We start from the raw sequence: 24,060 nt of genomic DNA, 5'->3' as shown, positions 1-24,060 counted from the left end.
ATTTGTCAAGTGCTCACAGCAATGTCTGGCATACCATTAGTGCTATAGAAGGATTTGTGAAAAAGCAAGTAAACTGCTCACATAAGGTTGAGGTGTCTAAAACTAACCTTTAAAATCCTCCACCAATACTGTATAAGTTAGGGATCTCCAGAGAAACAGAACCAGCAGGGTGTGTGTGTGTGTGCATAAATTTATGATAAGGAATTGGTCCCCACGATTTATGATTATTATGATGATGATGACGGGGGCTGGCAAGTCCAAAATGGTGGGCTAGCTGTCTGGAGAGCGGGAGAGTCAGTGCTGAAGCTTCATTGTCTAGGCCATCGGTTGTAGAACCAGGCTAAGTCAAGGTTGCACTTGACGTTGGAAAGCTGTCCTCTGGAGAATTCTCTCTTGTTTGGGGGAGACCATTTTTTTTTTTTTGGTTCTATTCAGGGCTTCAGGTGATTTGTGATTAGATGGGACCACCCACATCATCGAAGGTAATCTGTTTAATTCAGAGCCCATCAATTTAAATGCTAATCTTAACCCAAAGCAACATCACAGAAACGTTCAGAATAATATTTGACGAGATATTGGGGACCTCTTAGCCTAACCAAGTTGATATATACAATTAATCACAGTATCTTCCTATCTGTCCTCCTCCTCATATAGATTTTCCCTTGCTCATTAAAAGCCTCTGTATTGGAGCCAGCAGGTGGTGTGGTGGTTGAGGAGCTGGACTCCCACATGGCTGACCACGGTTCAAGCCGTGAACCTGGTAATTTGCTTTCTCACTCCCCCTTTCTTTCTGTCTCTCTGGTTAAAATTGAATAATAATACTAAGAAATAAAATAAAAAATAAACAAATCTTAAAAAAAAAAAAAAGCCCCTGAACTTACTGTGACAAAATCCTCAAAGACACTGACTGTTTTTCTCTCAATCCCCACACCCAGTCCATCCTTCAACCTGTTTCCGGAACCCAACCACTTCTCACCATCTCCAGTACTGCCGCGGTGCTGCAGGCCACTGTCATTTCTCACAGAGCTATGGTTATAGACCCCTCGCTCCTGCCTCTACTCTGACTCTCCTAAGGATCATTTTCAGTAGAACAGCCAGAGTGATTCTTTAACACTCTAAATCAGATCATGTCACTTCCATTATCACTCAGTTCCTAAAGTGGCCTGTAAAGTGGGAAATGACCCAGCCCCAGCTCCCTCTCCAAATTATTTCCATACCTCGCTTATGTTTGCTGTTCCTTCAACTTGCCAGGCATCCTCCCACCTGGAAGCCTTTGCACTAGCCGCTCCTTCTGCCTGGAAAGCTCTCTCCCCACATATCACATGTCATACTCATAGGTCTCACACCCTTCCTTCCCTCCTCAATGTTACCTCTTCAGAGGTCTCTTTCCTGGCCATCCTAATCCATGGAACACCCTCAACTGCATGCCACCCCTCACTCTGCTTTGTTTCCTTCTTAGCATTTATCCTCACATGACATTGCATATTCGTTTGTTGGCTTGTAAGTCATCCCCCCACAAATATAACACTATAAGCACAGAGACTTGTGGCCTGTTTTGTTTACTTCCATATTCCCAGTCCCACATTTGTGCCTAGCATATAGTAAGCACTCAGTAAATATTTGTGGAATGTCTGGGCAATTTTGCTTGTGAGCATTTCCCCAGGGCCTATGAGCAGCAACCACTCGAGCTTGTGCACATTATTTCCTCAGAGAATGCCCCTGCGTGTTCTCTTATTTGTCCTCAGGTCATCCTGTAAACAGGGAGAAGGGGACTTGCCACTCACAGCAGGGTCCTGGTAGCTGCCCACTACATAATAATGGCAAAGGGCTGCCATCAGTGGGAGGGGAGCGTTTGGTTCTTGAGGATTTTAGTGCCCTGTTTGGAAGAGGAGATTGCCTCCAAAGGGGATACTGGACAGACATTTAGTAACCTCACCAAGGAAGGAGGTATAGCTCTTGGAATCCTGTTTGGAAGAACTTATTCATCCTATAAGGCTGTGAATTTTGCTTCAGGAGCTGGTCAGCAATAAGAAACTAAGTTCGGAACAGTTTCAGACATACTCTGAAACTTGTCTTCCAAACCCAGTAACCAAGGGAGCAGATACCGAGCACTAATAACACCAAGAGCCCTTCAGTGTCCTGTGAGTACTGTTATATGAGCAGATTGCTCCCCTCAGGCTCCCAAACCACTATGACCTGGGCTAGGTATTTCAATGAAAATTTAGGACCAATATGCATATGCTTATAATATTTTACATTAAGATATTCCCAGGAGGGAGAAGATACATAATAAACTTTTAAAGTAAATGCACCTTCTTCGTTCAGCTCTCAGATAGTAATTCTATACTCAGCCACATATACAAGTGACATTTTTATAATGTGTTTATTCGTGTACAAAATATGTTGTAATTTGTTGATGCATGTGCAGCAAAATATTCTATCACATACAACAAAAATACACCTTTTACTCCCTTTCCCCTGCCCTTGAAAATGGCAACACTGTTTTGGCAGTTCAGCAGCTAAAAATAAAGTGCTATAATTAAGCCGGATTGGAATGTCTTTGCTTGACAAATGTGATGTACAATTTGAGTATACAAACACATCTTTTGGTTAGTTTTTCACAGAACAGGAAGCTCCACATCCTGAATACCTCCAGATATCATATACAAATATTTGTATATATATGTACATGTGTATACACTGTATATGTAAAGTGCCAACAAGCCTCTTTGTCCGTGTGAGTTTGCTGCGTTCACCGTCCTTCCCTCTTTCTTTCCAAAGTCAGAGTCACACAGTTGGGATCTCAGAGTTCATTAGCAGGCACCGAGTCGCTCACCAAAGGCTGGCTTGCTGGGGCCATGGTGTTGGTGAAGGAGCAGAGGGAGCCCTTCAGACCTCACTGGGGGACCTGGAGCGGAAGGGCACTTTGGACTGGAAACAGCCACAGAACAGGAGCCACAGAGCGCGCTGTATCTCCTGGTTGCGGAAGGCATAGATGATGGGATTGATCATGGAGTTGTAGGTTGCAGGCAGCAGGGTGGCATAGGTGTAGATGGCCGGGTCCTCGTGGCTGCCCACCACACAATAGATAGCGAAGGGTAGCCAGCTGGCGCCGAAAGTGCCCAGCACCACGGCCAGCGTGCCCACGCCCTTTCTGGTGGCGGCGAGGTGGGGCGGCGCCAGGCAATGCTGCTGGAGAGCGATCTGGTGTGCATGGCGCCAGACCACCTGGCAGATGCGCACGTACAGGTGCAGCATGACGCCAAAGACCGCGAAGAAGGCGGAGGACAGCAGCGCCACGTGGCTGCGTGTCAGGGGACGCACCACGCTGCAGGCGGCCGGCTCTGCCAGGCAGTTCCAACCCAGCACTGGCAGCAGCCCGAGGCCTAAGGACACGGTCCAGGTGGCTGCAAGCAGGAGGTGCACGCCCAACAGGGTCCGGCGCGAGTAATAGGTGAGTGCATTGTAGAGGGACAGGTAGCGGTCCACCGTGATGGCCAGCAGGCTGCTGACTGAGGCGGCAAAAGAGGCCACGAGGAAGCCGACGGTGAGCAGGCTTACGGTCTCCGAGGGCACCACGTACTGGAACACGAAGTGCAGGATGAGGCCGCAGCCCGCCAGCAGGTCCGCGGTGGCCAAGCTGCCCACCAGCACGAACATGGGCGTGCGCAGCGCCGGGGTCGATGCGATGAGCGCCACCACCAACGCATTCTCGCCCGCGATTACCGTCCCTGACACGCACAGCAGCACGTCCCATGGATTCACGGCTGACAATAGCAGTCCCGGTGGCCCCACACTCAACTGCGACGACAGCTCCAGCGATCCGTTAGCTCCGCCGCCGCCTCCTAGCGCCGCCGCAGCTGCAGGGGGCCCCCACTCTCCAGTGTCCCGCGCCCCTGCCACTGCAGCCACCGCCGCTCCCTCGGCCGCCACTGCTACCACCTGGGACTCATTGAGAGAGGCGGCGCTGGAATTCATCGCCGGAAGCTGCACCCTGCATAGGGAGGGAAAGCGGGCGTCAGGAGTGCGGGTCAGGCTGCTGGGGAACTGCCCCGAGCGCAGGCGCCCCGTTCAAACTGACCCACTCAATTGTCCCTCACAGCCTGGGATCCCAGAGCAGAACGGGGCAAGAGGAGGCTAAGTGCGAACCCACAATAAATAAATACCTGTTGAGCGAAATGCACTGAGTGCCCTCAGAGACTTCTGTTTTTGCACAGATATACACTCGTGTAACACGCACTCACATGCACACAGACCAATTCTGTGGGCGTGTCTGTGTTTGCACACGCTCTGAATACACCGATTTCGGAGTATCAGCCTGAAAGTGTCCAGCTGGGATTGTGGCGGGCTTAGTCTAGGCGTTCCCTAGAGCGGGGCAGCGGAGTCGCTGTCCGCGGTGCTGAACAAGTTGCTGCGATCGCGGTGCCCAGAGCTACCTGAAACCCAGAGATCCCTAGGAAGGGAGTTTGGGAGAAAGAAACTACGGTGCAAGTGTGTGCGTGGTTTCAACCTTGGTCCCTTTCTCTGGCTTAGGGACCGCTCACCTGGACAGTCAGGGCTTCAGAAGTCTCTGGTCATAGGCGCCGTGGCGGGGCGCCGGGCTGCGCTCCCCTCACGGACAGAGCAGCTGCTGCAGGAGGTGGCCGGGCCGGCGAGGAGGCGAGCACGGGTCGCCTGTCGCTGTGCCGGCGCTGCCACGAGTGAGAGACAGTCAGCAGCAGAAAAGGCTGCCGCGAGCTCCGAGCCTGCTGGAGATCGACAGGCAGGGCGTGGTGACGTCAGGCTCCACGCTCCCGGGAGCGAGCCCGGTGCTCACTTTCCTCACCTGCCCACCCTATACCCCGTTGCCCCGCCTCATCCTGTTCCCCAAAGACGTCTCAGAGGGTCTAGGAGGGAGAAGATAGCAGAACAGCCACCTTCAGACCAGAACCTCCAGGAAAGGGATGGGGGAGAGAGAAGGAGAGGGAGAATGGAGTGAAGAAGACCCTGAGGCCAGGCGGAGAGGGTGAGCTGGGAAGGGAGGGCAAGGGGCAAGTGACACCTGCCGGTGGGTAGCCAAGCCTAGGACACAGACCGCTGAGGGGCCCGGTAGAAGCAGCCCTGGAGAAAGGGGAGGCTAGGCAGTAGGGTCTGATGAGAGAGGTCATGAGTTACAAAGTAGTGATGCTCAAGGAAAAGAAAGAAATAGGGGAAGAAATGTGCTTTTTGAAAGGGTGTTTATGGCATGTGCCAGGTGAGTAGCACCTGTGTGCTAGCACCACATTGTGGGGGACAGAGAAAAGAATGAAAAGGGGACACGTGGGACATTGAGGAAACGACCTCTTCTTTCAGAGGTCACTGTACAATCCCTCTTCCATGATCTTTCCTGAACCCCGTGCAGAAGGCCTCACCACGCTCCTCTCTGCCCAGCGTCCCCTGATTTCGGTAGCTGATAGTGCCCTTGAAACTTGCTCTGTAATTAAAGACCAGGTCTGTGTCTTGTTAGAAAAGAAGAAAACAGCAAAATGTGATTTGCTTTCCTGGCAACAGACTTTGCCCTGTTAATTAGTACCCTATAAAACAAATTACTGTACGAAAATAGTGAGAACTCAGCTGCACCAGACTTTAGTAAGCAGGAGTTTTATTTTCAGCCCTGATAAATCATCCTTTTGGTTTAAAGGTGTTTTGTTTTGTCGTTAAAATATAAGAATTAGACTTCTTTTTAATCAGCCAGGATCTCTGTAGCTGTGCTTGGGCAAGCTGAAATAGTTGATACCATCTAAGACTAAAATAAATGGCATTGTACTGAGGCCACAGACATGGTTTTTAAAGACCACATGGTCTGAGCGAAGTGAAAAGAGACATCCTTTGTTATTGGTGTGCCCCCTGCCCCCCACTTTTCCCCATGCACCTCCTTCCCTTCCTGGTTTCACTTTGCCTCCAGCCCCAGGGACCCAAAGGGAGAGAAAAGATGCTCAGATTGTTCACAGGCTGGGGGGATGGGCTTACCTTGGGCTGCTCTCCAAAGATGACCCCCAAGCACAAATACTGCTGTCCTCGTGACTGTATGCAGCTGAACTTGAGGAAAAGGGGCATGGACAGTTAGTTCTTTGCTGCAGTAGCTGATGTTTGACCATAAAATGAATTTACACACAACTTCCCCATTTATGGAATTTTAAAAATTCACACAGCACCATTTTCATGGACCCAAAATTTGGCTGAGGTTCTAAGTTTCTGAAAAAAGCCATATGTGTTTCAGTACAAGATTGTTATCCAAGAGCCAAGAATGTTATTTCAGAGCTGTCACGTGAACTGTCACACCTCTGTAATAGCATGCTCACAGCAAATTTTCCAAACAATCAGATAAAGACCCAAGGGGAGGAGAACCTTCTGAATGTCTAAATATGTTCTACTTTTACATGCCACAATGCAGCAGGAAGTATGGGTTAAAGTCAAACCTACCACAGGATCTCTTGACTTTCATCATTGCCAAGAATGGACTTCTCAGTGGCCTCCAGACAATCCTTATAGACTAATGCACAGCGCTGACTGAGGGTTTGTGGACTTTCTATGGGTCATGCCAATCTCTGGTTACTGCTCTCAGATGCTACACTAGGTCTGAGACCAGAAAGGCACAGTCTTTCAAACTCCACCTTATATCCCCTGTGCCCACCCATCTCTGGGGGTTGGGGGGCAGAGGGCATGAAAGAAAAGGCATGTGGTCCACTGTTCATGGGTAGATAATAGTTGGACTTCATTGACTGCCTTGCCCAGAGCTCTTCCACAAGTGCTTGCCCTTCTGGTGGTCTCAGAATGTCCAGCATGTGAGTTACATGACACTTTCTGCTCCCAGCCCAGCTTAAGGGAGGAAACTGACACCTCCCTGAAGGTTAGACAAGACCAGCTGTCCTTTGCTGGGCTAAAGACCAGATTCCTCTTGTCGGCAAATCTGAACTAAGAGACACCATAACAATGGTCAGTGACCCAGACTCTGAAGGAGAGTAATAAGTTAGGGCTGGAACATATTTGTGGTGGACTCCGTCTGAAATGGACAACCATAGGAAATCAGTGCAGTAGAGGAATGAAGCAGAGATACAGAGATGAAGATTGAATGACTGAGAGATGGAGGGAGTGACCTCAGCCTTCGAGTGTCTGGTTCCTGGCTCTGGGAATCCAGATTCCTGGAAGCCTTGAAGTGACCATTTTTGTCTTTACCACAAACCTTCCTAATCTTGAGCTCCCTCGAGTGGGTTTGTGTTCTGTGAATCTTTGATACTTAGCTAAACACACAACTCAATGTATTATTCATCCACCAGCTTGTCTAGCCCTGGTTATATTTTAGGGTCTGTAAAGCCTGGATTCTGGCTGGTAGGTCACAGGTTAAACTCATCCTTGCCAAACGGTGATAAACCCAACATGTTCTCTGTTGCCTTGATTCTTTCTGGGCCAGCACCACACAAGCCTGAGCATGAAGAGCCTTTCTTTGTCTGAGGGTATGCCCTGGAAGCTGTCAACCATAGCTCTTTCTCTGGCTCCCATTTCAGCCCAAGTCAGGGTTTCTCAATCACAGCTGCACATTAGAATTGACTAGAAAGCCTTTAAAAATGGCACATCTTTGGATCCCTCACCCACAAATTCTGACTCATTTGGTCTGGAGTGAGGCTCAAAAATCATATTTTCTAATGACTCCAAAGAAAAGCCAAGGTTGTGCTGACCCTGTGGCAAAGTGGTTAAGCCCTGTACATAGGGAGCTGGATCCTACATGGCCAACCACAGTGTGAATCTTGGCCCTGGCAGCTTGAAAAACACACTGGATGTGTGTGTATGCATGCCCCAAATCCTGTCAGGATGGAGAAATGGAGAAAAAAGAATTGTGGTGTGACCACGCTCTATTGGAGTCTGCGCTCTTTGACTCACGTGCCCTCTGGCAATAATTTTAAAAAGCCAGGGTTGAGATCACTCATCTAAGCAATCATATGCTCCCTTTATCAGTGTAGTATGTAGTGAAACTCCTAAAATAGTGGATGGCAATTTGGAATGTTCGTAATAAAGAAATTTTGGCAACAACCCAGCTTCAAGTCACTCGGTGTAAGTTCAGGTCTAACACCAAGCAGATCTCTTCTGCAGAGCTTTCATTTTCCACACTCACACAGAACTTCCCTTCTGTCCCAAGATGAAAGCTGACACTGACTCTCTTGACCCCGGTGAACTCAGTGACCCCCATCAGGGAGCACTAAACTCTGGCTCTGGTCCACGTTGCCTTGGGTCATTTTTGTCTCTACCATAGAATACTCTATGTAGAATACTACGGTAGATGTTAAGATATCTCAGTATCTGCCCTTTTTCTCTGTTCGGATCTCACAGCCACTTGCCAGATGTGCCTTCTCTGGGCCTAAATCTTTGCAAAATCAATTCAGTTTTACAAAATTGAGCTGCAGTCAGCCAAGGTGCCTATATAAAATGAAGTTGGAAAGACCCACACAAGCAATTCTGGTCCCTCTCTCTGGGCACCTGCAGACACTCATTCCACTTGGCTCTGAGAGGCAAGCAGTATAGATTCCCCTGGGGAAGTCCAAGTCTGTGGTGGCATAGGTACTTGTTCTGACAGCTCAGGAAGAGGGCAGGTGCTTGGTGAGCTGCATGATGCTGTTCAGTGAGGAAGATTGCTGCCAACAGAGGTAGAAATCACCACGGGCCACTGAATAGAGTAGAAATCACCCACACAACCTGTCGTCCAGGTGCAGGGTGTTGGTTGGTGTGTTATCCTTTTGAGATACATGCTGAGGTAGATACGGTCTATCCAAAATCTCTCTCTTTTCCTGTTTTCACCTGTCCCCAAGTTTTTTCTCATCCCCAGGCATCAGCAGCATGTCAGAAAGTCCAAGGCATCCCAGCTGAGTCCTCACTCCAAAAGACTGCTGTCTTGGGCAATCAGCATCACCTCATGCTCCCACCAAATTCAGATAAGGAGCAGCTCACCATTGCCTTCCCGGCCCAACACCCCAGGGTGTCGAACATTGTGCGGGACAGCTGAGATTTCTGGTTTAATTTGATTGGTGAATAATTTTTTTTTTCATGAAAAACAAATTGGGAAAAGTAATAGCACTTAAGGGTATATGTGGTTTTTTCACAGAGTGAAAATAACTTTGCTAAGTTTCATGGAGAAATGATCATCTTGGAACTTAGATTACTGACTTTACTGAATATGAGAATGTTAATGAGAAAGTTGGTTCTTTTGCTATTTTTGAAAACTAGCACAGGAGGCTTCTTCTAATCTGCCATGCCCTGCATCTTCCAAGTGCTCGGAAGCTCAGTGAGTGGGTTCATATCCATTATCTCTTTGTATTCTTTGAAACAATTACATACAGTCTGGAGTTATTATCTTTGCTGATGGGACAACTGAGGTTCAGAGAGGTGAACTGAGTTGTTCAAGGGCACATAGGACTAAGAGGTGATTTGAACCTAGACCAGGTTCATTCCATTCAGCGCTGGATTTACTAAGGGCTGTTTCTCTGCCAGGGACCATAGGGCTGGGGATGTTGGCAAAAAGGGCAAGGTGCTCTTCTCCCATCCCCTCCCTGGCTTGGCCCTTGTACCTCGTGGATGCAGGTTTGCCTTCTTTCCCTCTGGGCCATGAAGGCAGCTGGGGCCTGATGAGCCCTCTAAGAGCAGTACTGTCAGCAACAGCTGTGCACTCTAGGCTGCAGGGGTCTGTGTTCCTGGGGTTCCCCTGCTGATGCAGGTGTATCCCCTTCTCATGGTTCTCAGCCTCTGCTCTCCTAACTTTTCCTGAAGGTCAGGTGAGCAGGAGCCTGGAAATGGCTTTCTCCTCACTTCCAGCACAGAGGCTCCCCCATCCCGCCTTACCCAATGCTTCTGCTTTGTGTGAAAGGAAAGGCTGGCACAGTTAAGTCAGGTATGGGCTTCCCATCACCTGTTTAAGTAGACAGATTTGTAGTGTGCAAGATAGCGACAATCTTACAGGAAATCAAAACAAGGATCCATCAATGTGTGCAAAGGTAGATAGATTCAAGTCTCAGATAGATCCTGCTTTGATAAATGAATCCAAAATGATGAAGGTTACATTTTATTGCAACTTCAATATTACTATGAGGAGAATTTTTTTATAGGAGATTTTTTTTCTGTTTGTTAAGCTTTTTCTTTTTTTCCCTAACATATTGAAAAAAAAAAAAAAAACTAAGGAGAATTTTGAAAGAAAATAATTGATCAATATTCCCAGCTAACTTCTGGGGTGGGGTACGGGAAGGATAGTCCAATTCTAATTAATCTTCTCGTTAATATAACCTGGCACAAGGTAGGTGCTAACTAGATGTCTATTGAATAACCATTCCAGCATTTACCCAAATGCATATTTATTTAATGTAAGTATATTGCATAGTGTGCAGTGCACTATATATAGAATGTATAATTTAGGTTTTCTTTTTGAGAGAGAGATTTTTGCTATGAGACATGTGTGCTCACCAGAGACACAAAGAGACAGAGAGACAGAAAGTGAGAAATCACTCCCCCCCTCCCCAAGGAGGATGGTCATGCCACAATCCCTTCTCCTCTATTATCTTCTTGGGATTTTGGGCATGAATGCATGCATGTGCCTGGTGTGAGTTTTAAACTCATGTGCCTGGTGTGAGTTTTAAGCTGTCAGGTCTGGGACTTGAACTGCGGTTGAATACATGGGAGTCCAGTGGCATAACCATTGTCATCTGCTAGTACCTGATTTAGGTTTTTATTTAGTAATAGAGCCTTCATTGTTGCTTTTTTCTGGCTGGAACCATGAAAGGCGTTCAAGAGAAGAAAAAGAAGGTTCCTGCTGCAGCAGAAACGAAGAAAAAGGTTCCTGCTGCAGCGGAAGCCACCAAGAAAGGTTCCTGCTGTGACAGAAACCCTTAAGAAAAGCAAAGGAATTTTGTGGAGCTGAAGATCAAGCACCTGAGAAAAAAGTCTGTGCAAAAAATGCTTTGAAAGGCAAAGAGGAAGCTTATCTATGAAAAAGCTAAGCACTATCATAAGGAATATAGACAGATGTACAGAACTGAGATTTGCATGGCCAGGATGGCAAGAAGAGCTGGCAACTTCTATGTACCTGTGGAACCCAAATTGGCATTTATCATTAGGATCAGAGGTTATCAATGGAGTGAGCCCAAAGGTTCAAAAGGTGTTGCAGCTTCTTTGTCTTCACCAGATCTTCAATGGCACCTTTGTTAAGCTCAACAAGGCCTTGGTTAATATGCTGAGAATTGTGAAACCATATATTGCATGGGGGTATCCAAACCTGAAGTCAGTAAATGAACTGATCTACAAGCATGGTTATGGCAAAATCAGTAAAAAATGAATTGCTTTGACAGATAATTCTTTGATTGCTCGATCTCTTGGTAAATTTGGCATCATCTGCAAGGAAGATGTACCACCCATTTTGTAGAAGGTGGAGATGCTGGCAATAGGGAAGACCAGATCAACAGACTTATTAGAAGGATGAACTAATATATCCACTGTGGTTATTTTTGTAATCTGGTCAGTAAATGAACAGTGGCTGTTTTCAGGCTGAAAAAAAAAAGTCTTCATTGTTGATATTTTTTTCTATGTTGCATTGTGATTATGTTTTCATAATTTTACCTATTGATTCATTCATTCAATGAACATTTACTGAACACCAGTTATATACTAAATATTATGCTAAGAAAGTGAAGATTCCAAAATAGTACCTGTTCTCCAAGACAAGTAAACAAATTTTATGAAAACATTAAAACACATGTTATAAAAGATGTGATCACAGGGGTAATGGGGAGACTCACTCAGCCTAGAGGAATCAGGAAAGGTCTCTCAGGGGAAATGAATCTTAAAAGATATGTAACGGTCATTTTGATAGGGAAGACATGAAAGTATTACTATTTCACGCAGAGAGAGCTGCATGCACAAAGGCATAAAGTCAAGGGAGTCATTGGGACTGTGAGTAGTAACTCTGGCATGTAAGATGAAAGGGCAGGAGCAGAGATAAGTGAGGTCAACTCAGGCAGGGCCTCCTTTGCCATTGTAGGAGTTTTAGGAGTTGGATTTTATCTTGAATGTAATAGGGAGGGGAACCAGTGACATATTTTTCTTAAGCAGCAATGGTCGAGAGAATCAGATTTGGGTTCTTTATGAAGGCCCTATCAGTTGAAAAAGGCAAGGGTGGACTCAGGTAGGAGCCAGCAGGTGGAATAGGATTTAAGGCACTGGACTCCCACATGACCAACTTTGGTTCGAGTCCTGGCCCCAGCTACTTGAAAATCATGCCAGGTGCATGGTGTGTGTGCCCAAATTCTGAGAGGAGAATGGATTAAGGTGTGGTCATCTCCCAGGGGGTGATTTTTCACTTTTCCTTTTTCTGTCTCTCTCTGTTTCTAGTGAGCACATGTGCCCTGTGGCAAAAATCCAAACAAACAAACAAAACAAAACAAACAAAAAACACAAGGAGTGGAATCAGGCAAACTCATTAGGAAGGCATTCCGATCATCTATTTACTAAATAGATCATAATTGTTTTATCAAATGTTCTTAACAGAAGACAGAGACAGTGGGATTGGAGTGGTTGATGGATCCCTCAGATATGTTGGACATTACATTAGTTAAAACAACTCTGGTTTCTGTGAACAATTGTTGTTAAAATCATGGAGGTATTGAGCACTAGGGGTTATTTCTGATGCACCTGAAATAGAAAACAGATCTTCTTGACTGGCAGCAGCCTTTCATGGCTCAATCTATGGACCCAGCTTCTTCTATCTTGCAGCCCTGCCCTCCTTTAGGAGCTCAGAGTTACTAGCATTTACCATGGTTGGAGAATGAGCTTGGGGAATTCCACTTGGAGTATTTTATGGTACAAAATACTAGACTTCCAGACTTCCTGTCTAGAAGCAGGGAGAAATATGGAGACATAAGGAAAAACATATCAAAGATGACTTCCAGGTTTCATGTGTGGACAGAAATGGGTATAGGGAGGGACAAAATGGTTAATGTAGTTATATTGATTTTGAAGAAGAAAAGCCAAGTGAAAGTCCAGTGGGATGTTGAAGCTCAGAGTCTATACTGGAAAAGTGGATTAGGGTATTCAGTAAGGATAATAATAATAATGGTAGCTACCATTCATTGTATGTGTACCATTTACTAGTTATGCTAACAAGTGGGACCTATTATTATCTTCATTTCACAGAAGAGAAAATTGTGGAATAACTTTGACACGTTTGGGGGGTGGGTAGAAGAGTCAGAAATTGAGCCCTGTTTTTCTGACTCCACGTAAAGGCAGCTGATGAACCTAAGCAGAGAAGATTAGTGCCGGCCTTTGGAAAAAACAGGATGGAAGAAGGAGTTGCCCCAGAGGAAGCTGGGAAGAGCAGTCAGAAAGGCAGAACATGATATGGACACCTAGCCTTGGCCAGAGAAGAAAAAGTGGAGCATGGAAAGGAAAGAAATAATTAGTTTTGGGGAGGGACAAATTATACCCTGAGAGGTCAAATGAGGTAAGACAAAAGAAGAAACCGTGTTCATTGAACTTGGATGTTATTGGTGACTTGGTGAAAACCCAGGCATGGCAGGCAGCCTGGCTGAGGTGAATGGGGTGTGCAAAGGGTGGGAAAGGGGGAAGTGCACATTTGTCTAACAAGAAGTTTGGCTGGAAGGGGAAGAGAGCAATAGGGCAGTAGCTAAACAGAGCTGTAGGTTTGAGGGAGAGATTTTCCTTAGAAAGGGAAGAGACAGGACCAGCAGTTAGCGTAATGGCTATGTCGCTGGACTTTCATGTAGTCGACCATGATTCGAGTCCCGAACCTGGTGGCTTAAACTCACGCCGGGCGCATGTGTGTGCGTGTCCAAGATCCCTAGAGGAGAATGGAGGAGAAGGGATTGTGGCGTGGCGATCCCCCTGGGGGGTGATTTCTCACTTTCTGTCTTTCTGCCTTTCTGGCGAGGGCACACACTCCCTATAGCAAAAAAAAAAAAAGGGGGGGGGGTTTAGAGACAAGAAGTGGCTGAGGTTTATTTTAGGCAGAGTAGCTATATGAGGGGGTGAGATGGTGAGAAAGAAGGATAAAGAGGGTCTGGAAGACGGGTGGAGAGTGACCTCACGGAGAGCAGGGGCAGGAAGGGTGACCATGCAGATGGGGCCACATGTGAATTTTAAGTGGAGAATCAGGAAATCAAGGGATTGCCTTCTAATTCCTTGTGCAATTTAGGAATAAGGATATTAGATTATAATAAGATGACGAATTGGGTGACTCTTTAGTTACTGTTTTAATGGCCATACAATATTACATGTAGGCCATGGGGCAACATTTAATTTACAATCTCCCAAGAGTTAAACTTTTCCTCCATCCTAGAGTATTGAAACTCTCTAGATGTTTTTAGGAACTTCATCTGGTAGAATTAAAAATAATAATAATGATGGAGCTGGCAGGTGGTGTGGTGGTTAAGCAGCTAGACTCCCACATGGCTGACCATGAATTGAGTCCTGGACCTGGTAGCTTGCTTTTTCACTTTTCTTCTCTCTCTCTGTCTCTCTCTGATCAACTTCAAAATAAAATATAATATAAAATAAAATAATGACAATAAATTAAAAAAAATTCTAAAAAATGATAATAAATAAAATTTAAAAAATACTTTTAAAAATGTACTATCTCTCACCATAGGGCACTTAGATTGTTTATGTTCGCTATTATAGATAACATCACAAAGATGATTTTCATGCACAAATTATTTTGATTTTGTAAGATTATTATGACATGAAAATTGTCAGCCGAACAGCAGAAACACTGTCAGGGCTCTTAAAATGCACTGCCAAGTTGCTGTTAAAAATTATTGTAATAATTTACAATGCAAACAGCACCATGTGAGCATTTGAGTTTCTCTGCATCTTTTATAGTTCTAGGTTTTATTATTTTAAAATATTCTTTCAATCAAATGGGCACAAGTGGCATATCAAGATTTAATAGGAATATTAAATATGTAATATAAAGGTTTAGATTGTATTTATTTGATTGCTGATAAAAAAGAACCTTTGTCTTTCTTTGGTAAGATGATTTGAATTTCCTCTTATTTGAATGATCTATTCTCTACCTGTATCTGTAAGAAATAAATGCTGTTCTTTTGGAGCTGATGAAACCTACTTTAGATATTAATCTTCTGAATGTCAAATTTGGGGGAAATTTTTCCCCATTTTTCTTTATTTAATCTCCATTTTGATTGCCCAGAAGAACTGCACTTTTATAAAGATGGTTTTTGAAGATAATGCCGAGTCTTGTAGCCTAAATGATTTTCCAGTAGAGTTTTTCAGCTATTTATTAGAAAAGACAGAGGACAGAGATCTTCTGGGGAGGTGAAAGGTTCTAGAAGGGGGCCAGGTACTAAGGCAGTTTCCCTCTGCCTCTCTAAAAGCTGACTCTTGGGATCAGAAGGTGACACGCAGTAATTAAAGCAGCAGGATCCCACATGGTCATTGCACAGTTCGAGTCCCAGATGGGTGGACTTGAAAAATACGCTCTGTGTTTGTGTGTGTGTGTGTGTGTGCGTGCGCGTGCATGCCCAAAATCCTGAGAGGAGAATAGAGAAAAAGGAGATTGTGGTATAGCCATCCTCCATAAGCTTGGGAGTGATTTCTCACTTTCCCTCTCTCTCTGCTTCTTTCTGGTCAGCACAGATACCCTATAACAAAATCAGAAAGAAAAAAAAAAAGAGAAAGAAAGAAAGAAAAAACAGAGGCTGATTCACTGGCCATGAACTGAAAGATTCACTTAAGGAAATTATTGGTATATGAAGACAGCAGACCCTTTGAGCAGAATTGAGTGACAATTGCTCTCAAGTTCCAGCATGGACTTCTCCCGGGCCATCAGGGATGAAGACCTTAGTTGCATAGAAAGGTCACAAGTTCCAGGCAATTGGCCAGCCCAGTCCAGTGGGAATGAGGTCAGCAAGTGGCTCCAGGTGGAACGGAACCCGCTGCAAACTCTGAGCAGAGCGAAGGCCCTACACAGAGCTAGATCATTACAGGGGGATAGATAGGGTGGGGAGAGAGAAGATACATTTACTTATTCCCTTGCCGTGGGCCCGACATGATGCAGATCATATGTTTGATCTCTTTTAACCAAAGCATGCCCTGGTGGGACTGCTTTTATTATTTCCTCATATTATTAACACACAAGCAAACAGAGGCTCACAGCGGTTGAGTAACATTCACTATTGCACAGCTCCTAAGAGAGGAAGTCACTTGATTCTCAAAAGCCTCACTTTCTCAAGAAAGGCCTTAGCTCTGAAAAGGGCACTTGAAGTGTCACTGGCTTCCAGCACCACGTGGGCTGGAGAGAGGGACATCAGTGGGGAGCAGTGAGCAGATTGCAGAGGGTGCTGCAAGTCTCCAGAGAGGAGTTTGGATTTGGTGCAAGAGGAATCAGGGCACTGTGGAAGCACTGCGAGCAGAGAGTTGATGTGATCGATGCTTTAGGAAGACAGCAAAGGAGGAGGCATAAGCATAAAGGAAGATGTTCTCCTGTGACACACTTGTGGGCACCAAATAAATAAAGCGGGCCGGTTAAGTGAGAGCAAACAGAAATGGATATTTCTGAGTCCCTGCTAAGATAAGTTGCCGCTCTCATGCTTATCTAAAATGTAATCCTCTGATCTTTGCAAAGGATTCTAAATCCTAGCAGAAGTTGCTAAGGGAATAAAGCCCTAAGTATCATAAACAGCAAGATCCATAAAATAATTTTCCCAAAATATCTTGAGCTCAATTCTCTAGCCAAAAGAACTCAAAGGTTTAGCTGGAGACAAGGAGGAAGCCAACATCGATCTGCGCTCTCCTCCCGCTCCATGCCGCCTTCCCACAGATGTGAGTCCCACTGGGGATGTGTGGGTTGCACCTGCACTATCAGGGGTGTCTCTGTGTCCCACGAACCTACCTGCTTGCGGATTTCCAACCATTCCCAGCTTTTTGCCTGATGTGAAATCGTTTTCTCTGCCTCCCAAACTGCATGATGCATTAACGAATCAGGGATGGAGTGGCTTGTGCATTATGTTTCCTTCTGGGTGGGGCAGCAGTAAAACGTGACATTCTGTGAGGATGACCCATGTAGGAAGTCTTGGGTTTGCATCCAGAGACTTCCCTGACTACTCCAGGCACGCATTTGCTGGTGACCGGGGCCAGCTGAGGCTGGGGATGAATTGCAGTGTCATGACCCTATTGCCAGTGCCCGTCTCTCCTTCTTTCTTTTTCTCTCTGTCTCTCTCGCTCATGAAAGAAAGAAATGAACTTTTAAAAATGCTCATTTTATTAGGTGGATTGAATTATAGTTTTTCTCTTGAGTTTTGAAAGCAACTATGTGTGAATTCTAGTCAGTAAGATGTAAGTGCATGCGTTCCATGTCACCTTCTAGGGAGTGCCCCTGAAAGGAAGGGGCACACCCTTCTTTATCTCCTTCCTGTTTCTTGCTGGCTGGACTGTCAGAATGCTGGCTGTAACCAGAGCAGCCATCATGGACCCTGAAGTGGAAGTTGTGTACCGAAGGTGTTGGGGCAACAAGAGGGAAAAGCCTGTGTTCCTAATGGTTGTGGAGCCATTGTACCAGCTCTGGACAACCTCTGTATACATGAGACAGGACTGTGTTTCCTCTTCTGCCTGGTTTAAGTCATCATCATTTTGGATGTTCTGTTACATTACATGACAGCTGAACCAAATCCTAGCTAATATATTTACATGCACTTTTAAAGTCACAAAGGACATAGGGGCATATTGAAAACTCAAGATCCAAGTCCTGCATGTAGAATGCTTTTTCTAGCTTCAGTGTTTTTCATTGAAATCGCTTGTCCCAAGGTTTTCTCATATCTGCTCTCATGCACCATTCAAACAATTTGCAGCAAATCAGCACTTAACACCATGTTCTGTTTTTATAGAAAGGACAAATTGTCCCATCCCTGGTCTGTGGACTGTCTTGATTTTAATTCAAAGGACTTCATAACTGTCCTAGGAATAAGATATTGATTGTGGCTCCACTTTGATGACTTCGGGCTATTTATGTCAGCCTTCTGGATGACTGGAGTTATAGTAAGTTGAGGCAAAACCGAACCTGAAATGGGCTAGGCAGCCCTTCCCCCTGCCTGAGGGAGCTGCTTCTGTCAACGTGTGGAGACTAAGGGTCATGAGGACCGAGAACGATGTCGGAGTAGGCATGCATGTGGTGTGTTACCCGTGGTCTATGTGGCCAGCGTGGTGCTCTGTGCTGTGTGAGGTGGCTATGTGGGTGATGCGCAGCTGGTCTTGAGGTGTGAGTCTTCTGTGTGTTTTGGGAGCATATGTTTCTTAAGCCTCTGTGCTAGATAGGGGTATGTGTATGTGGGGATGTATGTTGTACACTGTGCCATGCTGGGATATGTGTGCATATGTGTGTGTACATGTTAGGCATGTGCTTTTAATGTCTGTGAACATGTGCTCACACAGACACGTGTGGACTGGTGTGTTATATAACAGTGACAGAGGAGACACTGTGGTATGAGTCCTAAAAAAGGTTGCAGTGGATGCAGGAGCCATGCCAGAATCAGCCGTACAGAAGAGCCGCCGCCCCCACCACACCTCCTCATACGTTTCCAGATCGCAGGCGCACCTATTCCTTCCTATTAAGAATGCGGCGTTTACATTACATTCGGTTATCCAAATTGTAGACAAGGACCACGATATAATTTCAAGTTGGCATCAATTCAGCTGGTACTTATGCTTCGGTTGCTACAAATGACTAAAAGTCATTTTTTAAAGTTAATTTTATCCCCCAGGCATTTGTTTACACTTTGAAGGGAAAATTAGCCTGAAACATAAGAAATACTTAAAATAATAAAATAAAGGGAATGTATCACATGAAAAAAAACACAAAGCAGATGTTCGGGCTTAGTGGTGGCACAGTGGTAATGTAACTGGACGTGCTTGGGGGAAAGGTCCTGGGTTCACATCCAGGGACCTCCCTGAGCATGCTCAACACACACACATGTGCCTGTGATCGGCCAGTGGAGACTGAAGGTAAACATTGTGGAGACCTTGTCGGAAGTGCCCCTCCAGAAGAAATAAATAAACTTAAAAACCAAAAAGGATGTCAGTGAAACGTGTTGATCATTTCTGTTGAGTGAAAAACAACATCTCCCAGCATCTCACGCACTGCCAGTATATTCTCATAGAGAACCCACCATCATTTTGTTCAGTGGCTTGGTTACTCCACTGACTGTCGGTCCACAGCAGGTCTAGGTTAACAGGACCCTCTAAAAGGGAAAAATCCCTACTCCACTGGGAGGATTTACAGATTGCACCACTATACACAAGTAGAGACTCCTGACTACACAGGATTGTATTGCCCTTCAGAAATTTCTCCCACGCAACACGACGGTGTTCCTGACCTGGCCCTCCCTGGGAGAGGATCTGCTTTTCTGTGCTGGGAGGCTGGGGACCAGCACCCCTAGGTGGTGCTGCTGAGCATGGACATGTGCTTGCTGCTCTGAGGAGGAAGTGGCTGTGGGCTGCCCTTGGAGAGTTTCTGGATTCTGACGTCCTGTGGTCCCTCCTGGCTGGTTTTGGCTACTGCTGGGAAATGTGTCCGGACTGCAAAGACAGCATGGTGAGCATGTTATTATGCACATAGCCAGTGACAAATTGATTACCACCCATATTTTAAACAGAAGTTTAAAGTCCCTTGTCCTAGGTTACACAGGGGGTCAATCTGGTGTGGGAATCAGAACCCAGACAATTTTGTTATGGAGATCTGCTATCAACCGCTGCTCCCTCCTGAAGGCTGTCAACACCCACCCTGCAGAGCCAGGTGGAGATGGAGTTTTACTGACATGTTGACTTGCTTCCTGTCCCAAAAGGCTGTCTTGCGAGGGAGTCAGGCCAATAGCCTAGCATTTAGCGCAGTGTTGCTGTTCTTACTAAGAGTACTCTTGCGAAGTAAAAAAACCCTTCAGTTCTGAGAAGGGTTGAAAACGTGTTGACCGGTGGTGTACGAAGAGAGAAACATGGCCTCCTCGAGGGAGTTTCAGATCTCACAGGTCACGGGATACCATAAGGATGTCCTCCGGGCTGCACTTTCAAAAAAGAACCAGAAACTAAGCACTTCTCATTTCCTCTGGCAAACTGTTAACCACCTTTCTTCCACGTAGTCTTGCTACAGTAAAGCCTTGGAGAGTCTCTCCCTCCTTTGCTCAGAACTCTCATCCTGCCAGGCCTCGCAGTGCCCACCATCCCTTCTTCCTCTCTGCACGCTGCTGCGTTCCTTCTCCTGCCTCCACTCCAGCCCCTCTGCCCTCCCTGCTCCTCCTGCTGCACACCAGCCAGGCACGCTGACCTGGGGCCTTTGCACTGGCCACTCCCTCTGCCTGGAATCCTCTTCCTGAGCTTATCGTGACTAATCCCCTCACTCCCTCCAAGTCTTTGCAAAGCCTCCTTCTCAATGAAGCTAACTGGAGGGGCCAGCAGGCAGTTGTCCTGGCATGGCAGTTAAGGCACTGGGCTCCCACGTGGATGACTATAGTTCTAATCCCAGACCTGGTGGCTTGCTTTCTCACTTTCTCACTCTCTCTCTCTGGTAAGTACATGTGCCCTATAGCAAATGAAAAAAAAATAATAATAAATAAAAAATTCTTAAAAAAACGAGGCTGCCTGGGACTGCTCTATTAAGGACTGCTACTTGCCCACATGTCTTCTGCTCTCTACTCCTCTTACCCTGCTCTACCTCTTTCTCATGCTCCTCGTCAGATTTAACTTCCTACAGGTTGAATATCCCTAGTCTTCAGAATCTGAAATCTGAGATGCTCCAAAATCCAAAACTTTTTGAGAACCAACGTGATGCCACAAGTAGAAAATTCCACATCTAACCTCGTGTGATGAGTCGCAAGCTACTGTCATACACAAATACCATGACAATTTTCTTTAGGCTGTGTGTTTAAAGTGCATATATAATGTAAACAGATTCGGTGTTTAGACTTGGGTCCCCTCTCAGGGTATCTCATTATATATATGAAAATATTTCAAAATAAAAATAATCTGCAATCCACAATACTTGATAAGGGATATCCAACCGCATATCATTTAGTTATTTATTAGCTTACTGATCAGTGTGTCCCTTTCACATAGACTGTCAGATCCAGGAGGGCAGGGCTCATTGTGGTTCATTGTGCTATTTACTGGAGAATTCCCAGTGCCTAGCACAGGCCTGACATGGGAAGGTGAGAGTCCCTGCAGACTGCAGTTCTCTCTTCCAAGTTCTGGGCGCTGTGGAGATTTCAGGAAACTTATCAAGTTCCAGATGAGCAATGGTTCAGGGCTGGTGACAGGACAGACTCAGCAAAGTTTTCCAGGCTCTAAGGGGAGGCCCTGTGCAAACTGTCAGGCTAAACCATCACTGCATTTGGGCAAAAGTAGATGCTTTCTCTTTTTGTTTTTGCTTTGTTTCATTTTTGTTCTGTTTTGTTTTGTTTTTAGAGAGAGATTTTTGCTATAGAGAGATTTTACTCACTTGCTGGAGAGACAGAGACAAACAGAAAGCAAGCAATCACCCCTCCGGGGAGATGACCATATCACAATCTCTTCTCCGCCAGTCTCTTCTCAGGATTTTGGGCACATGTGCACATGCGCCTGGTGTGAGTTTTAAGCCTCTGGAGCTGGGACTTGAACCATGGTTGACTCAGTGGGAGTCCAGTGATGTAACCAGTGATGTAACCATTATGCCATCTGCTGATCCTAGAAGCTTTCCTTTTTTAAAAAAGTTTATTTATTTATTTATTTCTTCTATGAGAGAGAAAGAGAGAGATTCACTCCCAGTCTCAGCTGGCCTGTAACACACACATGCACGTGCTCACCCTGATAGGCACAGGGAGGCCTCAGGATGCCAGCTCTGAGCCCTCCCATGTGGATCCAACATTGTAGAGATTTGTACTACTTCTGCAACCCCAGCTGACCCCACAAGAGGCTTTCTCATGGACTGATACAGCATCTGGACACTTTTTGAAAGAAATGTACCCAAACCAGGAAATTGTTGGCAAATCCCATTCTGTCTTGCTCAGGCAGATTGATTTAAGCAAGGAAATACCTGTCAAATATTTTGCCCAGAGCTGGGCACATTTCAAGATTGGTAGTTATTGTTCTCTATCTATAAAGGAGGGAAGCCTGGCCACTGCCATGTGTTCTGCTCTCCGTTTTTCCAAAGCTGCTCCCATTCTACCTTCTGCACTTAGAGCAATACTTGGGCTCAGCCCCTAAGTGCTGTCTAGGAAGCGACTTGGCTGCAATGCACCGATGGACACCTGCCTATCTGCCAAGGCATCAGCTCTGTCCAGGGAGCTGTGTGCAGCCAGGATGCAGAATTGGGGAAGCACATCACCTCTTGCAGAACCCCAGGGACCATGGAGCAGATTGTTTTTCAGTTCAGTGGCTTCCTAATGGCCCAGGAGCCAAAGGGAAAGTGGGTCAATTTCTTTAGCATCTGTAGGTCTTACACTTAAAAAAAAAAAAATCCCTCATTCTAGACCATCTCTAGGTATCGGCTTGACCTTTCCTTTTCCTTCCTGTTTGCGTCACATGTTGGTTGCAGGTCCAATCTGGCTAAAAGGAATAGCAGAGAGCTCCATTTCCACAGGGTTTCCCATTGATGGGGGCTTAGTTTGTTTGTTTGGCTTAAAACAGCACAAATTTGTTATCCTGCAGCTCTTAGGCTAGAAGTCCCACCTGGGTCTCACTGGCTACAGACAAGGTGTCTGGGGCTATGTTCCTTTCAGAGGTTCACGGAGAATCCATTTTCTTGTTGTTTTGTTTCCCCAGCTTCTAGACTTAGCAAGCATTCCCTGACTCCCAAGACCTCCCCACATCTTCAAACCAGCAACGTGTCAAAGTTCATGTTGTCATGTCAGACCACATATCTACCAATTCTTGGAACTGGGGCAGGAGTATATTTGGGGGCCATTATTCTGCCTACTACAACCATCGAGCGTAGGGCTGTCCTTTGATCCTAAACTTGTCTCTATGTGTATTGAAGCTATACACCCCCATTTTAACTCTTATTATCTCCAAGTGTTGGAATACTTGATAGTTCTTTTTGCTACTCATTGATAGGTTTTTAAAAGATATTGTTCAGGCCAGCAGGTGGTGTGGAGGTTAAGGCTCTGGATCCCACATGGCCAGCTTTGTGGTTTGAGTCCTGGACCCAGTAGCTTGAGAATCATGCCAGTCGTGTCTGTGTGTGTGTGTATGCACAAAATTCCAAGAGGAGAGTGGACAATAAGGCATTGTGGTGAGGCCATTCCCTCAGGGGGTGCTTTCTCTTTCTCTGTCTCTATCTCTCTCTGTCTCTCTCTGTCTCTAGCAAACACTTTATAGCAAAAATTACAAAAAAAAAAAAAAAAAAAAGGATATCATTCACTGCTTTTGTCCAGTTTTCCTATCCTGATGACTCTGGCATTTCTACTAAGGATCATGTGACATCTGTCTTCGGCTTAGTGTTGCTGGAGTTCATAAAGAGCCTGCTTTAAATGTAAAGATTAGAGGCTACGGTCATGCTTGGGTAACATGGGAGGACTTTATATCGATCAGGACCAGCCAAGGGCCTGGGGCAGGGGATCTAATAACCTCCAGGACTTGTTATCTATGATGGGTGCCTTGTGAGCAGACCACCTAGTAAAAGGCACGTCTAAATGAAAAGAAGCCAGTTCTGCCCCTGTGTGCATTACTGCAGTGAAGAGATGTGAGCATAGGGGCTGATGAGAGTCCGGCTGGTAAGGTGAGTAACACTTAATGGTCACTCCTAGGGAACGTCTAGGGGAAATTGTGCAAGGCCTGAAAAAAAGAACTGTGCCCTCCAGATGCACAAGCGATTCTGAACAGCAAATATTTTATATGCTAAAAATAAAGAACCTGAAGGAGTGCAGGATCCTGAACGAGTGCAGGATCATGGGTGTAGAAGAGGCCAGAAGGAAGGGCAGGGTTGTGGCTGTGGCTGGCAATCCCTAGACCAAAGTAGGAAATGAGAGAAAGCTTTGGTAAGGAGTGAAGGGCCTCAGAGAAGGACAGACTTTACTG

The 24,060-nt window shown here is 45.8% G+C and overlaps 1 protein-coding gene across 1 annotated transcript; it reads right to left on the bottom strand.

Moving 5' to 3' along the window:
• Window positions 1-2,393: 2,393 nt before the first annotated feature.
• GPR6 (G protein-coupled receptor 6) lies at window positions 2,394-4,663 on the bottom strand. The gene is made up of 2 exons (XM_006156986.1): window positions 4,545-4,663; window positions 2,394-3,994 (listed from the first exon to the last, which is right to left on the bottom strand). The coding sequence occupies exon 2, from the start codon at window positions 3,976-3,978 to the stop codon at window positions 2,890-2,892; it is 1,089 nt and encodes a 362-aa protein (XP_006157048.1). The 5' UTR covers window positions 3,979-3,994; window positions 4,545-4,663; the 3' UTR covers window positions 2,394-2,889.
• Window positions 4,664-24,060: the final 19,397 nt, after the last annotated feature.

The sequence above is a fragment of the Tupaia chinensis genome, unplaced genomic scaffold, assembly GCF_000334495.1.
Source record: "Tupaia chinensis unplaced genomic scaffold, TupChi_1.0 Scaffold000527_1, whole genome shotgun sequence".
Classification (NCBI taxonomy): Eukaryota; Metazoa; Chordata; class Mammalia; order Scandentia; family Tupaiidae; genus Tupaia; species Tupaia belangeri.
Note: the sequence above shows the minus strand (reverse complement) of the source record. Positions and strands in the feature narration are given on the sequence as shown.

Coding starts and splice junctions, on each gene's coding strand:
- GPR6 (XM_006156986.1), bottom strand. CDS start 3,978: ATGAATTCCAGCGCCGCCTCTCTCAATGAGTCCCAGGTGGTAGCAGTG.